At 42.0% G+C, this 17,266-nt stretch overlaps 1 protein-coding gene across 4 annotated transcripts in view; it reads right to left on the bottom strand.

Annotated features, from left to right (window-relative positions):
* The window catches only part of COL11A1 (collagen type XI alpha 1 chain), a 272,666-nt gene that overhangs the window by 44,654 nt on the left and 210,746 nt on the right, over positions 1–17,266 (bottom strand). For all 4 annotated transcript variants that reach the window (XM_077332842.1, XM_077332844.1, XM_077332843.1 and 1 more), the window contains 5 exons: positions 14,496–14,549; positions 12,982–13,089; positions 4,623–4,676; positions 2,989–3,042; positions 2,138–2,191 (listed from right to left, as the gene is read on the bottom strand). In XM_077332842.1, the coding sequence (XP_077188957.1) occupies positions 2,138–2,191; positions 2,989–3,042; positions 4,623–4,676; positions 12,982–13,089; positions 14,496–14,549 (324 nt within the window). The remainder of the gene's footprint in view (positions 1–2,137; positions 2,192–2,988; positions 3,043–4,622; positions 4,677–12,981; positions 13,090–14,495; positions 14,550–17,266) is intronic.

Genomic DNA, 17,266 nt, shown 5'->3' with positions numbered 1-17,266 from the left:
CTGTTGTCTGCAAGGGCTGGATTGAGGAGATTCTTACCCCTCAACTTTTCTGATTCACAACACTACTAGGGCAACTTTTACCTTTGCTTTGTGGTTCAAGGTGCTCCTAGGACAATTTCACCTCAGTTTTCTGCTTCTTTTTCTTACAGGCCTTCTCTCCTTTTCCTTTTCCTCTCCTTTTTCTCATATTGTTGTCATTTTTGAAGTCCTTCCCCTCCATCCTTTCCTTTTCACAAACTGCAACATTTATCTTGAAGTACTGGCTGCAAGGGTGCTCTATGAAAAGTCTTGGAAGTTTCAGGGAAGGAACTTCAAAACAGCTTCTGGATGACAGATTCTCTGGCCTACCGTACTTCCATTAAAGGGGCAAGATTTTTTCTCCATATCTTTTGGCAATTCTACTCTTTCCCCATAAAAGTGATCAAAATCTGCTCAGGGTCCCTGACCCCAAAAAGGTAAGACTGGTTTCTTTGGCCCTGGCTGGCGGAATGCTCTCCCTAGTGAGATCACGGCCTTGCAGGACCTTAAGTCATTCTGGTGGGCCTGTAAGACAGAGCTGTTCTTCCAGGCCTATGGGTGAGGTCAGAAATAACATAAAAATGCCAGCATCCTTGCTGGAGAATCCACCCAATGCCCCAACGACTAAAATCTGCCAACCCTTAGAAGATATGAATTTTAGAATAGGTGGTTTTCGTATAATTTTAATAATGTTAACAAGTTTTATAACCTAATTAATCTGTTATACTGTATAATTTGCTGTATATGTTTTATATTTGAACTAGCAGTAGAGCCCGCTGTCAAAAAAATACAGCGGGCCCTAGGGGAGGGTTCGCTTCCTCTGCCCCCCAGGTAGCCAAACGTACCCCACGCCCCGGGGCTTGGGGACCTTTTAAAGGCGGCGTGCTGGATTTAAAGTGGTCCCCAAGCCCCGGGGAAGCCACTCTGTGGCTCCCGGAGCTGCGGAGCACCTTCCCCGGGGCTTGGGGACCACTTTAAATCCAGCACGCCGCCTTTAAAACAGTCCCCAAGCCCCAGGGAAGCTGCTCCGCGGCTCCGGAGCGGCTTCCCCGGGGCTTGGGGACCGCTTTAAATCCAACACGCCCCAAGCCCCGGGGAAGCCGCTTCCATAATAAACTCCCTGGTAATACACAATGTTTTCTCACACTGGCTATATGTTCCCAGGAAGAACCAAATTTTTAGGGAGCTGAACTCTGATTACTCATCTGTGGCTCTACCCTGAGCTTCAGGCCATGCAGGCTGACTCTGCTCAAGCAGCAATAGTCCCTCCCACCAAGACCTAGTGTAGTAGAGCAGTGGTCCCCAACCCGCGGTCCGCGGTCCGGTGTCAGGCCAAGAAGGCCTTGGCGCCGGGCCGCGGCTCCCTCTCCCCGACCCCCCCGCAGTAAAAAACTTCCCAGGCCGCACACTTGCGGCCCGGGAAGGTTCTTACTGCGGGAGGGGGGGGAGAGGGAATCAGGGCCGCGCCCACGCATCGCACATGCGCGGCCAAAATCGCACATGTGCGGTGCTTTTGCGCATGCGCGAAAGTGCAGCACATGCGCGATTTCGGACATGCATGCGCGGCATGCGCGGGCGGGCCGTTGCCCTGCCAGTCCCCAGCCTAAAAAAGGTTGGGGACCACTGTAGTAGAGCACGTAGCTAGAACAATAACAAGCTTCAGGAAATCAAACATACTACAGCTAAGGAACAAAGCAATTTCAAGCAAAAAGACAGAAACACACCCCTTCTCTCTTTGGGCTCTTGCACCAGTCCCACACAAAATGCCCCCGCTAGCACATTTTGTTTCCACACTCTGGTTTTGCACTCCCAGAAAAACAAAAACAGTATGACTGTTCTTATTATTCTGAATTATGATCATTCACTTGACCCTACCTTAGGTTTTCAAAGTTTCCTCTTCATACATGAGGGAGAGTAATTTTGGTTTGTTGGTTAAAAAGAAATCTGTAAGTGCCCGGATGCTGATTTTTGTGCTCTTAAGCAGATTCTGTCCTCGTAAAAATACCTCATTGACTAAACGACAGTCATAATATCCCCACAATACAGAGTGACAAATAAATGAAAGTATATATGTGTCCACCTGACAAGTTTTAAAAAAAGAAAAAAAATGCTTTCTTACCTTCTCACCAACGCCTCCGACAGATCCAACTGAACCAGTGGGACCTTGAGGACCCTAGGGTGATGACAAGTTGTAAGTTATATCATTTACAATCAACTTGGGATTTTCTCCAGAATTTCTTGTTCGGATGGCCTATGACCAAGCTAAAGAGGTTATCAAACAGCGAGTAGTGGATATAGAACGCCAACATGATCTAGCGAATACCTCTGCCTTCATTGTTAGTGAAGGCTACAGGTATGTCAGAGCTCCCTTGGCTTATTTAAAGAATCTTGAGGTGCCTAGCCACCGGAGGGCCTTCACTTTAGCTCGTTGCAATGCCCTTCCCTCAGCTGTACTTGAAGGGAGATACAAGAAAACTCCATATGGTGAAAGGAAGTGCCCCTGTGGCTCTGGTCAAATAGAAACATTGGAACATATCCTTTTGTATTGTCAGTTTTATGATGACACACGTTCCATATTTATCACACCATGGTTACATAGAGTCCCAGGGTGCTCAGGACAATTTTATATCTCCCTGCTGCTCACAGACACAAATTGTTCCATCACATATAGTGTTGCCAGGTTTTGTGCTGCAGCCATGAAGTGGAAGTTGACTAAAACTTAACAGACCCTGAGAGCATTTAGAACAATTTCCTATATTTCCATTTAATTCTAATTTATATTTTAGCAGACTCATAGTCTAAGTGTTTAACATAATGCTATTTTATGAGTAAAACTGTGTTTTAGCCATATTATTTATGTAACTGTGAAATTGTTTTGATTTTGCTGGTCTATGATCGTAATAAAGAATACTACTACTACAATCAACTTTGTAAAACAATGAATGCAAAAAACCATCAGATATTTCTTACATCAGCTCCATTTGGCCCTTGAGGACCTCTTGGGCCAGGGGGTCCAGGTGGGCCCTAAAAGGGGACAAAAAGAAATTCAACACATGAACATCCATGCTCTCAGTACAAGGAAGGTATAAGACTTTTTCATAAGTAGTTAAGAGCTGTAAATTGTAATATATCTACTTTTCAATGTGGCTCCATATGATGGGGACACATAAATTTGGAGACTGAAGCCATGAGCAGCTAAAACAGACCTTTCTACAAACCTAAGAAAAGCCCAGTCTGAGATAAAAAATACCCCTCTGTTATAGGAGCAGTCCATATAGCATTAGGAAACAAAGTCCTCAGTGGCCATTGTTAGGCAACCTCAACAATATTACCAGGTTCCCAACCTTGGTTTTTATCAGTAAAAGGTGGGAGGAGGAGACAAGGCTTTTCTTAGGGCTGTTTTAAGGGTGCTCAAGGGGCCAGCAGCAACCACTGGGTTACTTGTTACCATGTAACCCAGTAGTCCCCAACCCCTGGTCCGGGGACCTGTACCGGTCCGTAGATCAGTAGGTACCGGGCCGCAGCTCCTCCTCGTCCTCCTCCCCAGCTGCCGCCTCATGGGCTGCCCTGCCACTCTGCCGCCAGCTCACATTTTGTGCTCTCCAGCAGCCACCATGGCTGGGGCTCCCCCTCAGTGCGGCACTGTGCAGCTGCTGCTGGCAGTGCTCCCCAGTAGGTGGTGGGAAGTCAGGGGCACCAGTGGGAAAGCAAGCGGAGAAGGGGCTCAGGCGGTGGCATCCCTCAGCAAAAGACTCCCCCCCCCCGGGCTTCAGTAAAATTGTCAAGCGTTGACTGGTCCCCGGTGATAAAAAGGTTGGGGACCACTGATGTAACCTACATGATTTACCCAGTCCTGGATGCTTGATTATGTTCAACAGCAGTCACCCCATGGTATAACGATTAGATTATCTGGGAAATCCAGGTCTGAATTCCCAGTCTACCATGGGAAATTCACTGAGAGAATATAATGAGAGGCCAATGATGGAAGGTCATTTGGGTCTCCATTGTAGAGATAGGTGGGGTATAAATGTGCAGGGGGTTGTAATAGATGATCATGGAGGTCCCATCCAGCTCTATGATTCTAAATGAAGTAAATTAGTTACAAGTTTGGAAGGGAATAAATGGTTAGAAGTTGGGTGTTAAGGAGAATAGAAATCAGGGAAATTAGAGGATATGGGAGCTGACAGGATGAGGAAAAGAGGAAACAGTGTAGGGACGGGGGAACCAAGGGAGAAATAAGGTGCCCCCACTAGTCCTTTTGGGTTCCCTGCTATGCTATTACATTAAAATGTATGGCAGAACAATCACAGATTGATATTTAAAAAATTAGTATTATGTTTGGAATACTTTACTTGGTTAACATGAAACAGGATATAAATCCAATTAATGTGATAAAGAAATCTAATGAATACATATAAAGTGATACTTGTATTATTTGGTGGTGATACTGAGCTGGTTCATGCTCTTGCTGAATAGCCTGCTCTCATCTGGGGATCTTTTGAGTGCGAAGAGGTAGGCAGAAAGGGATATATGGCGGACAATATCATTTTTAATATTCTTTATATTAATAATATAGAAAGATTTTTCAAAACAAATAAACATACCATTGGACCAACATCTCCGTTTTCACCTTTTTCACCCGGTGGACCAGGCAGACCCTAAAAATAGGAAAGATGAACAAATAAATTACACAATTATTTGAACTGGAGTGATACTGTAAATTACAATCCCTGGTAGGAATGTTTCTGAGTGCCAGTTTAGATAGCATCTATCAAAATGCTCTTCTGTGATTCTGTGACATACTGTTCCTCTGCCTGACTCTCCAACTCCTAGGATTCATGTCATGTCTATGTCTAACAAGAGAGGAAGTCAGACAGATAATGAGATTTGTGTACAGGAATTTGTCAAGATTACAACATTTGATTCTAATATGCATGTGATTCTCATACAAGCATTTCTGAATGTAAAACCAAAGCTTTGCTTATGTAAAGATTTCTCTTACGGACATTATAAGGAATGGAAACTGCATTCAGTTGACATAAAAACAGAACACCTGTTGTCTTTATGTCTTTATTGTAAGACATAAATTATTAGAAATATAATAAAGCACAATTTCAACATGGGTATGTTAGTGTTTTTTGGGGGAAGGGGCTTCTTCTATGATAGACTGGTTACTAGATATTCCTCTATGATGCTGAAAATTCCAATTTGAGAAATATTATTTCTTGGTGTAGTGGTTAGGAGTGCAGACTTCTAATCTTCTCCCCCACATGCAGCCAGTTGGGTCACCTTGGGCTTGCAACAGCACTGATAAAGCAGTTCTGACCGAACAGTACTATCAGGGCTCTCTCAGCCTCACCCACATCACAGGGTGTCTGTTGTAGGGAGAGGAAAGGGAAGGTAACTGTAAGCTGTTTTGAGACTCTTTCTGGTAGAGAAAAGTGGCACATAAGAACCAACTCTTCTTTCATTTTCTTTTTTGCCGAGTAGGTTTGGATATCACATGCTTGACTTGTTTCTTCATTTGCCTATCCCAACTCCCCTATAGCTCATGGTGTATTTTCTTTTTTGCAGTGTTGTGATGATATAACATTACTGCATTTGCAAATTTTTTTTAAAAAATAGCAGAATCTATTGCTGATGAGGTATATGACAACACAGCCATACAACACCAGAACACATAGACAGGTCAGAATCGAATTCCCCCAAATGCATGCTCTTTTGCAGAATGAGTGCTGCAAAATTGGAGCAACAGCTGGGGATTCGACTAGCCAGCAGCAATGCTAACATAATAAATAAATAAATAAGATGCAGAAAATGTCAAAAGCAACTTGAGAACAATTCTGAATCTAAATAAAAAGCAGGGGAAGGAGCTAAGCAGCATCTTTTCATAGGACTGCCCCTTAACTAGGCTGTTTTAATTTAAAAAGCAAAGAAATACAGAGTTCTATACAACATAGGACAGGCATCTGGAAAGATGGGATATAAATTCTCCCATTAAATAAAATGTAGCTTAACTTTGGGGGATAAAAACCTTCAAGACAGATATAGATGTTCACCAGCAAACATAGGATTCTACATTTGCCTAACATGTGCAAAGTACAGCTGGGGAATTTTTAAAGAAAAAGTGGTGGGTATTAACACTCTCTCATTGGCTATTCCTCACAATCACTTTTCCTTAAATGAATGGGAATGCCAATCTATGAGCCACTTTGAAGACAAAGGAGAAATGCTCCCAGAAACCAAGTTACAGCATCATTCTTAATAAATATTTGGAATGAACTGTATTTTGTAATTCTAATTTCCATTCTGTTTATCTCGTCAGGGAATCTCTGACTCAGCAGTTGGCTATGAGTATTTTCTCTGTACATAATGTTCTGATTATACTCAAGCATGATTAACGAGCAGTTGTGGAATGAGATTCCATTTCCAATCCAGTCTACCATATTTTTTATGTCCTGGTGATTGTCCCCGTAAGAACCAAGTGGAGACCTGCATACAATGGATACATAATGCTAAGTTCTGAACTAGACAAGATGTTAATATGCAAGTTAGGTTGTGATGTTGTGACTTGCCTGCCCAATAGTCAGATGGTAGCTGCATGGACCTTATTTGCCCAAACACTGGAGAGCCCTATTTTGCTTAGAGGTGGTGGGAGAAAGAGGGGGCTCTATCTTCCCTCTGAGCCATCTTCTTAAACTGAAGTGACCATGAAGGCAAGCTTTAGTTTTCTCTAGCCCAATGGCTGGGGGAAAGCAATTCAACCAAATTATCTCTCAAGGCAGTTGTGTTTTTGCAGTTTTGCAGCAACCTTATCCAGTTGCCTTCCAAGGAACTTCAAGGTCTTCATACTGAAGCCAAGATATAAAGCAGGAAAAAGACACAGGCAGCCCCAGAAGTGTGATTTCCTGTATGCTTTAAGTCTTGTTGTTGTTAGGGAATGAGCACAAATGAGGCAGCTTCCACTTTTTCTTACTGTATAGACAGTTCATCCATTCCATCCCTATTGCGTGAAAGGTTAAGAGACTGCTCTGCATTTAAGCAAAAGTCTATAATGGATACTAATATGCATACTGAAATATACCCATTGATTGAAACTGATGCAAAATGGCAGAGTCAATGCATTCTTGTCTCATTATCAGTTTCTAAACAGCAGATAATGGCAGGTGTTTTCAATTATTTAGAGAGGCCCTAAATGACGGTCTTTTACTGGGTGTGCAAAACTAACTCTAACATTCAAATGTTCCGCATCTATTCAGCAGTCTGGCACGCTTGAATACTCAATCATTAGGGATAAAACATCTGTCTCCTCAGTTGAACACACTATTTATTAAGTGGTTTGTTATAATATCCCCCGTTGTTGTTGTTTTTTACAATGGTCACACAATAGAGCTTTAATAAAGATTGCTCTTTAAAATTGAAATTCAAGAAACCACAATCAAACTCATCAGGACCTTAAAACATTACTTGGTACAAGTACTAAGTGCATGGTGAACACCAGCTCTCTGCGTGGGGGAAGTGCTGCTGCCCTTGGGTCCAGGGGAGGCCTCTCCCATTCTCTGTCTCAAAGTAAAATTCTCAGCTAGGAAGGTTGGGTGAGGAAAGAGGGAGCATTTTTATTTGGAGCAGCAAGTACCAATGGCTATATGCACATAGCCGCACACAGAGGGGAAGAGCCGGGCCCTAAATTGTAAAGGGGATGTTTAAAAACAATTGGTGACAAAAAATCATGGATAAATAGATTATTTGGAGAAATGCTATATACAAGTTCACCTTTGAAATGGCATGGGGTCCTGCTTTTTAAAGATGAACAGAACACGTAGCTGGAAGGAATCATACAGATTTTAAAATCCAATTCTGTTGGAATGACTCCTCCAACCTGCAATCCTACCCTCCCTTACACTCTGTGGGAGTTTTGCCACTGACTTCAGGAGGAACAGCATCATACCCTTGTTGATCCCGTTCTTTAGAAGCAGGCCCAATCCCTAGCCATCTGTGAGAAGCAGCCTCCAAAGGAAAATTTAATACTAATTTGCACATTCAATAACTGATAGGTTCAGCTGCTGAAATTTTCTACTTCACAAAAATTGAAACAAGATTGGTCTTCGTCATCACAATGAAAATGTTCCTGGAATTGCTGACTGCAATTTCACATTGATATTTAAAACTGGGTGCTATATAACCTGATCAGCTGCTCTCGTTAAACGGGCAACCTGGTATTTTAATAGGCTGCAGTCCGACGGAAATTAATGGTTGGCTAAAATGCTACAATTTATTTTTGGAAGTGCTTAGAGGTATCATCTTCATAACCTCCATAGATCTAGCTCTGTAGTATTTAAACAGGTAACATATATAGTATCACTGGCCCTGGTCTGGCAAGGTAGTATCAAGCATTCAAGCCTGGCCTCACCACTGACTGTTACGGAAAAGGGAAATTAACTTGTGCCTTAGTACATCAGGTGGGAAGACACATAGCTGAATTTGAGCTCTGCAGTCATGGCCACTTCTTCTCAGAGTGCTGCATTTATTTATTTGCTCCATGAATACTATATAGTAGCGATCCCCAACCTGTGGGCCGCGGACCACATGTGGTCCTTCGACTAATTGGAGGTGGGCCCCGAAGGATGCCTTCTCTCCCCCCCCCCCGGCCCTTTACTTCATCCCCCCCAGCTCTTTACAACACACTTCATTGTTGTGGCGTGTCTGTATCCTATTTTGAAGGGATGTTTAAACATTACCATAACGATCAGAGAGCGTTAGGGCAGTGGTTGAGAGTAGAGGAGTAAACTACCCCCCCCCCACCATGCCTCAGTAAAAGGCGTTGAGTGGTCCCCAGTGAGTGGTCCCCGGCATTGAGTGGTCCCCGGTGATAAAAACGTTGGGGACCACTGCTATATAGTACACTATATTAATGATACAAGCCGTAATGTATAATTAGCCATGAATTTCTTTACACCATGAATATCCTAAAGGTAAAGGTAAAGGTATCCCCTGTGCAAGCACCGAGTCATGTCTGACCCTTGGGGTGACGCCCTCTAGCGTTTTCATGGCAGACTCAATACGGGGTGGTTTGCCAGTGCCTTCCCCAGTCATGACCGTTTACCCCCCAGCAAGCTGGGTACTCATTTTACCGACCTCGGAAGGATGGAAGGCTGAGTCAACCTTGAGCCGGCTGCTGGGATTGAACTCCCAGCCTTATGGGCAAAGCTTTCAGACGGCTGCCTTACCACTCTGCGCCACAAGAGGCTCTATGAATATCCTACTCCACTATAAATTTATAGTCAATATTTACATTTTACAAAATAGGCAAGGATTAAATGAATGCTTTAAGCACCATTGGAATCTTCATATTACATAACATGAGAAACGATCAACCTGCCCACTTAGATACTCTAGAGCCAATGCTGTCTAGTGGTTAAGAGCTGCGGCCTCTAAGCTGGAGAAGCAGGTCCACATGCAGCCATCTGGGCGACCTTGGGCTAGTCACAGTTCTCTTTTCTCTCAGAGCAGTTTTGTTAGAGCTCTCTCAGACCCATCTACCTCAAAGGGTGTCTGTTGTGGGGAGAGGAAGAGAAAGGTGTTTGTAAGCCACTTTGGGAATCCTTTGGGTAATGAAAAGTGGGGTATTAAAAATAGCTTTTTTTCTTCTGTTACTAGTATCAGGGCCATGTACTGCTGGTGAACCCAGAAATGCACTTTCCAAGGCCTCGGGTTGTTAGGTCTGGTCTACAGATTGCTGTCCATCCCATGGTGTACTTTCCAGGGCCTTGGTTGATGGATTAATTATTGGTCTCATAATCTTAGCTCCCCTGTGTGTACAGGCACATCCCGCAGGGCGGTCAGGATCAATTATCCTAGTAGCTGAAACTATGGTGCAATGATTGTCAAGCACAGAAATCCAATAGGAACATACTCATTCATGCTTGACGAGCATATTTTTCCTATCACAGTACAAAACCCTGAAATTTACTAATCAATTTTAAACACGTAGGCATTAATTTATTTATACAACACAACACTTAAAATTACCTTCGTTTGTGGAGTTTAGGAACTTATCTTGAGAGCAGCGTAAAATTAGTTCACTCAAGAGGAAGGAAATAAAGGGGGGAGGGACAATTCATACTGTTGGAGCTCAGCCATGAGTGCACCTGCCTCCCCCTTCAATTTAAAACAAATCTAAGCATACGTTTTAAAAGCTGCAAGGGACATTTGCTCTCAAGGGTCAACATTTAAGAAACATGCAGTCAAGAATTAAGCATCTTTTAAAATCCAGTGGAAGTGATGTAAATATGACTTTGCTATTCTCGTTGAAATGAGTGGGACTGCTCCAGTTACCAAGATACATAATGAAGTGCATCTCTACAAGGTAGGTTCAGTGAGATTATGGGGGTTAAGACAACTATAGTGCAATCCTAAAAATGCATTCCTGTAGAGAAGCACCATTGAGCAGAGTTCATAGGTTTCTGGGTAGTTCTGCTTAGAATTGCTCTCTAGATACCTCCGATGAACAATTGCCTACAAATAGCTCACTTGCAGGTGGGGCTGACAGAAAGGTTGTGTTGTGGATCTAAATTACTCATCACATACAATTTGCTGTCCTGACAGAAACTAACAACTTACTAAGCAGTTTGCTAGTATGATTTATGAAGATATACATTAGCCTTTAGTGATTCAAACTCTTGTGCAGAAATATTTTCACCCTCAAATCCAGTGGGAACATTGCCCACAAAACCCACCACTAGAGTAGATGTCGGCATCATGGCAGTTAGGTGGCTTCCAAAGAGTTTTCAGCATGGGACACACATACACACACACACACACACACACACACATACACACACACACACACACACACAGAGCGGTTAAGCAAAGGCATGCAAACAAAAATGGAATTGTAGCCCATGGACAGCCTATTTACATTACAGCAAAATATAATAAAAGTAGCAAATAATATAATTATCTAAGTTGACAAGTCACAAAGGCAGCATTATGTATACAAAAAGTTGCACAATCAAAACAAATTTTAAACAAATTATTCAAAACGCATACAATTTCATATCTGAGTGAGAATCCAGGTTCTTACCATCAGGCATTCCAGAGAACGCCTTCTTTAGCTAAGTTTTTGCAGGACAGTGAAAAGGATAAAAGAACGCATCTAAGGCAGGGAAGTTTGGCAGCTTTATTGAAAAAAAAATCTTTGCGGATCTTAAGGAATACTATTTAAAAATGTATTAACCTTTTCTAGTATGAATAACCTGAAATGAGCATTGTAAGTACTATGAGGTCAGGTTTATTACATCTGGTGATATTTGATTATCATGAAATATTATAACCAGAAAATGATACAAGAGCTTTTTGGGCTTGCTTCAGTAAGAGCCATATTAATGAATAAAAAGGAGCTCTTGATTGCTCAATGGTCCTTTATTATGATCAGAGTACATGGAATCCTGGTGAATGGAAACAGCACACTTGAAGAGAAATGAAATTCAGGGAAACATAATTTTACTCAAGCACATTGTTCATTTGTTCACATCTCATATGAACATATATTTAGGTACGTTTCATTAATTTAAAAAACTCAAAGGTAAACCGTATTATTTCTATCAATTCTATCAAATTTAAATATTAAAATGTGGAAAAATAAAATCATCTCAAGTTACTCTATCGCTTTAGAAGTCTGATTTCAGTACTACACTAGAATTAAGATGACTGAAAAAGAAGAGTTGGTTTTTAAACCCCACTTTTACCTACCCAAAGACTCCCAAAGCAGCTTAGACTCAGCTTCTCCCTACAACAAACAACCTGTGAGGGAGTAGGGGCTGAGAGAGCTCTGAGAGCTGTGAGTGGCCCAAAGTCAACTAGCTGGCTGCCTGTGGAGGGGGTATGGAATCAAACCCAGTTCCCAGATTAGAGGCCACTGCTTTTAACCACTACATTACATTGGCTCTGTTAAAATGGAGTCTTTTCACTTGTAAATAAAGTTTCTGTGGTGTATGTGTGTGTGGGGGGGGGGGACAGGCTTGACTTTTGTTTCAAAAGAACTTTTTGGCTCATTTTAAAAAAAAAGAGTTGTTAATATCTTACTGAACCCTTGCATTAAGTATGGTTATGTACATTACACCAAGAGGTCAATTTTGCCATTCCACACAGTAAAATCCCGTTGCAAATTGGACTGAAAGTGTGTTATTCAGTGTGTGTAAAAGTGCCTACAGTGGACATTAACAAGCTCTCAGTCAAGACTATCTGCCCCAGAATTCTGCATTCAAATGCCTCTGGGAAAGAACCAAATGTCTCTGGGAAGCCAACAAGCAGAGCAGAAAAGTTTCAGCCCCTCTGGCAACTTCACTTCTAATAAAAAATTACATCTCTTCCACTCCATGGCCCTTTCAGTGATGCCTCAGCAACCTTTAGGATACTAGCGAAGCGAGGAGATAATAAGGCTGAAGCAACCTATGCAAGGGGGGAGGGAGAGAAGAGACAACTGACCATGACTGTAAAGGGGGATTCTGGGAAGCAGGCAGAATGAAGAAGAGGTGAACAACTTTACCTATGAGTAAATATATGAACTACAAACACCTTGAGCTAGCACATAAATACGTAGTGTTGTCTTCCTTTTTTTTTGTCTTCTATCTTTATAATCCACTTTCTGTATTATAGTGTGTCATGCTTTCAGCAGTTTTTTGTTTGGGTGGGTTTGAGTTCCGTAAGCCTAGCCTTACTGCATTGTTTATCAGAGGTCTTTGCTGTTTGTTTGAATGGATTTTTATACTCTGTAATCTCCCTTGAGTCTCAGCAAGAAAGGCAAGCTTTAAATGAAGTAATTAAGTAGATAAGTAAGTAAAGAAATACTAATTTTACAAACCTTTTGGTTGTTGCTGAATCAAGCTTTAATTGATTGAAAATCTTCCTTTCATTTCACGAGGAAGGGTGAGCAGAAGGGAGAGAGACAAAGGAAAGACTTACCTGGAGCCCAATGGGTCCTGGAGGACCTGGGAAGCCTCGTGGACCTTCATCACCTTTCTGCCCAAACATCCCTTGCTGTCCTCTTGGGCCAGACTCTCCATCACCCCCCTAGTAGATTGAAAGACACAATTCTCAATACATGAAGGCACATCCAAAGGCTTGCAAGCCTAAGGAGGTCAACTTAATGGTGCTTACACCCAAGAAATTATTCTTAGGATGGCATTGTCAGCCTAGTACTTATATACTACAAGACTGGAAAGACAACAAAGTGAGTACCTGACATGGAGAACATTTATCCCTTTGTGAGTTCACTGCACATATATTACTATAGAGACCAAAAAGAAATGTTGGAGAGACAATTGGAAGTTGAATACTCTACTACTATCTTGAAATTCTGGGTGCCCTTGTTACTTTGATGCAAAAGTGACACATGGACATGTAAAGCAAATAGATCTTGATGCTAAACACAAACAGGAAATCAATTCTTAACATAAGGAACAATCACACACCTCACAAACACTTGCTCCTTGATCAGGCTTGTATGTGGATGTTCAAAATTTTGCAAACAAACTTGCATGCATAAGCCAGATATTAATATCTTAGTACCACAAATGAACATAATGCCACATCATTCAAAGCCCCTCAAACTCAATGCTTTTCAGTGGGCTCACTTCATACCACAAAAACATCCGTCCTGCTTGCATAAGATCTAATAATACACATTGTAATTAACTGATGGAAGCTTCCCCTCCATCATATAATATAATAAATCAAGTAACGACTGACTTATGCACACACTTCTCAGGGAATTTCAAGGCAAGAGACATTCAGAGGTAATTGGCCATTGCCTGCCTCTGATCAATTATGCATGGGAAGGAAGGGCTGGTGGCAGCAGGACTAATCCCTGCTTCGGCACAATGTTGCCACCAACCTGGCCCACTTTACCGCCTCTGCCATTGGCGGCCAGGCCGGGCTAGGCCTGTGCCCATAAGAAGAGCCAGCTAGGAAGCCCCAGCTCTTCCCTGTGATATGGTGGCTGGGAGGGGACCAAACATGCTCCAGTTGGCTCCATGGCATTTCATGCCGCCATGAGGTCAAATGGGGTTTTGTTTTGCTATTTTGTAGGAAGGTGGGATTGCATTCTCATGCACTCCCACCTTTCTGTAAAATAACCCCCCAGTTGCTGCCCCCCCCCCCCAGCAGAACCTTTTTGCTGTGGCTGGGTTCCCTGGGGGAAGCTAGGCCATCCAGGTCAGAGCATGGAAGCATTACCCAAGTGTTTAATTATGGGTCATTTCTTTGAATTGCTATAGTTTTATAACACTGATGCAGCAGAGCACTGGCCTAAGACTGGAGCCTGAAGAAGGCATAGAATGGTATAGACACAGATGCCTTGAGGATATAATGTAAAATCTTCTCCACGTTAAGCTGTATAAATTATCACTGAAGTTTTGGTACAATTAATGAGCGTTCAGGAAAGGCACTCATTTTTTATGCATATGTGGGATACTTACAGCTATACCAGGAGCACCGACAGGACCTTGAAGACCTGGTGGTCCAGGGGGACCCTGAAAAAAAAAGAAGGTAATGTTGGCATCTGAAGTCAGATGAACAATAGATCCGCAAGAAGACATTTTGCATTATTCAGGTCTAATAAGCATCCCTACATTTCTTTGAAGAGATGGTGCTGAGAGTCCAATGTCTTTTACATTCTGAGCAGTCAAGCGTTATTTGTTCACCTCCCAAAGTCTTAGACCTCGTTGTCTACAATAAATTTAAAACTGACATTTATCAAAGGTAATTACATTTGCAATATTTCAGGATATTTAAAGGTGGAATTCCATTCAAACAGAATTATGGTGTGAACTATACTTTTCTCAACTAAATATATATATATATATATATATATATATATATATATATATATATATATATATATATATATATATATATATATATATATATATATATATATATATATATATATATATATATATATATATATATATATATATATATATATATATTTAACTGATTTAACAGTGCAATCTTGAACCCCATTACACCCTTCTAAGCCAACTGGTGCAATTAAAAGATTGTAATTGTGCTTAGTAGGATGGACAGGTCTGGGTTGCGCAATACCTGGGGATGTTGGGGGTGGAGCTGGGAATGGGTGGGATTTGGGGCAGGGAAGATCCCACTTGGGGATTGGCGTCCCTAGTGCTTAGAAATGCACTGTTAAATGCTACATTGACAGCATCACATGGTGAAACACAGGCCCTTCCTTAGAAAATTGGGCCAGGAAGTCATTTAGAAAAAAACAATGGTTTATGCTGTTTTAACAAATAGGGTGGGTGTTATATTGTTCATTGTCTACTAAAATGGGATACAATTCTTCTCTATTGTTTTGAAGACTGCTTGACAAGCAGACGCCCAGAAAAAATTTGAAGGGATATCCATACAATTCCCTCCACCTTTGCTGCCTCCCCTCTGTTCTCCTTCTCTTACCACTTTCTTACTTTCTCACTCCTTTCTTACTTCCTGTATCTGTCTTTATCCCTTTCACTCATGCTACTGCGATTCCACCTCCCCCTCAAGTTACTGTCGTAGCATAATGGGGTTCCCAAGGGTAATTCAGAGCACTGAGCAAGGGAAGAAAAATACAACATTACAAAAGTAAACACAAAGGACTGGAGCAAAATAGGCCACAACATTCAGAGTATTTGATTTGACACAAAACAGAACAGGATCCAGACATCAAGCAACCCAACTGACGTGAAGAATCCCAGTCCAGCCTGTGTGCTGAGGAACCAGGAGTGCCAATCAGTTGGTCCCACCGAGTTACTAGCCCCTATGTGGAACAACTCTTGATAGAATCTAAACTCCTTATAGTACACTTTGCTGACATGCACAGATTCCCTCCACCACCATATTAAGGGGTGTGTCCAAGGGGGTATGTATGTGTGGAAGTAACAGCAACATCCAAAATGTGTCATAAAAACCCAAGATGACAATGACAATCCCATCTGCATCTGGTTAATATTCACCAGTAAGAATCACTATTTAGGCAGTGCCTGTATCTAACCCACATAAGGCCAAGGGCAATATTATCTGACCCTTGGTAACCTTACCAGCCCCTGCGAGCCAGCACAGTTGAGAGCGGTGGGATTAAAAAATCTAATAAATAAATACATATAATTACAACTTGAATATCAAGTATGATAAAAATAATTTGTTGACATTTTCCCTCAATGGAAAAAAATCATTTTCAAAATCTGTAAAGGACAGAGATACTCTACACTATCCCTCTTTTAGATTTTTATAGGCTACTACAAGGATGCCTGAATGCACCTGTCTCATAACTGAGAATTCCTTGTTGTTTACTTTTGCCTAGTGCTTAACCACTTAATATCAAAAAGGTGGCACAACACTTTTACAACTAACATTTTGAAGGAAAGCCAACAAACTGGAGAGCTTTCAGTTCAGAAGGAGCTATCCCAAGGTGCTAAATTATTGAGAAATATTCATGGGAGAGGGCTAAAAATGAGAATAAGAATAGCACAGTAAAGAAAGGCCAGGTGAGGAAATCCTAGGGCCAAGGGAGGCAAGAATCCTTAGAAAGATAAATGGGGTACAGATGCCTGTATGCTACTGATGGGAAAGCAGACAGTTGGCCCCAAAGTCCAAGGGAACCACCTTTGATTTCAAAAGAGCGAGCTTTGCTAAAATGAGGGGACTAGCCAGAAGGAAGTTAAAAGGGAGACTTGAAAGAGTCAAATCGCCCTATGATGTCTGGGAGCTATTTAAGACTACAGTAAATCAGGCCCAGAGAATGCATACTTGAATACTATCCAGTCTAAAAAAATTCCTGCATTGTTAATCTGTCAAGGAAATTATAAAAGACAAAAAGGCTTATTTTCAAGAGAAAGTGGCCGCGAATAACAGGGCTGCCATTGATGCTGCATAATGCGGGGCTGCTATGAAGTGACTCGCAGTGCCCGACTGTGTGCATGGACACAGCGGCATGCACAACAGTGGCGTGGATGGGCTCGTGGGGCCTTTATAAGGTGTCATGTGCAGCCGCCCGTCCTCTCCACCGCCGACCTCACTGGACAGCATCCCAACCGCCAACCCATTATTTGGATTGTAAAAATAGGTTTTGATCTATGTCACAGCTTTGGTTTGAGGTGGGCATGAGCATGAGACTTTGTGATGGGTTCCAGTCTGCATACTGGAACCATGTGGCGGAGGGGTCTCAATAAGAGATTGGCCTGGTAAGAAGTGC

The sequence above is a fragment of the Paroedura picta genome, chromosome 4, assembly GCF_049243985.1.
Source record: "Paroedura picta isolate Pp20150507F chromosome 4, Ppicta_v3.0, whole genome shotgun sequence".
Classification (NCBI taxonomy): Eukaryota; Metazoa; Chordata; class Lepidosauria; order Squamata; family Gekkonidae; genus Paroedura; species Paroedura picta.
Note: the sequence above shows the minus strand (reverse complement) of the source record. Positions and strands in the feature narration are given on the sequence as shown.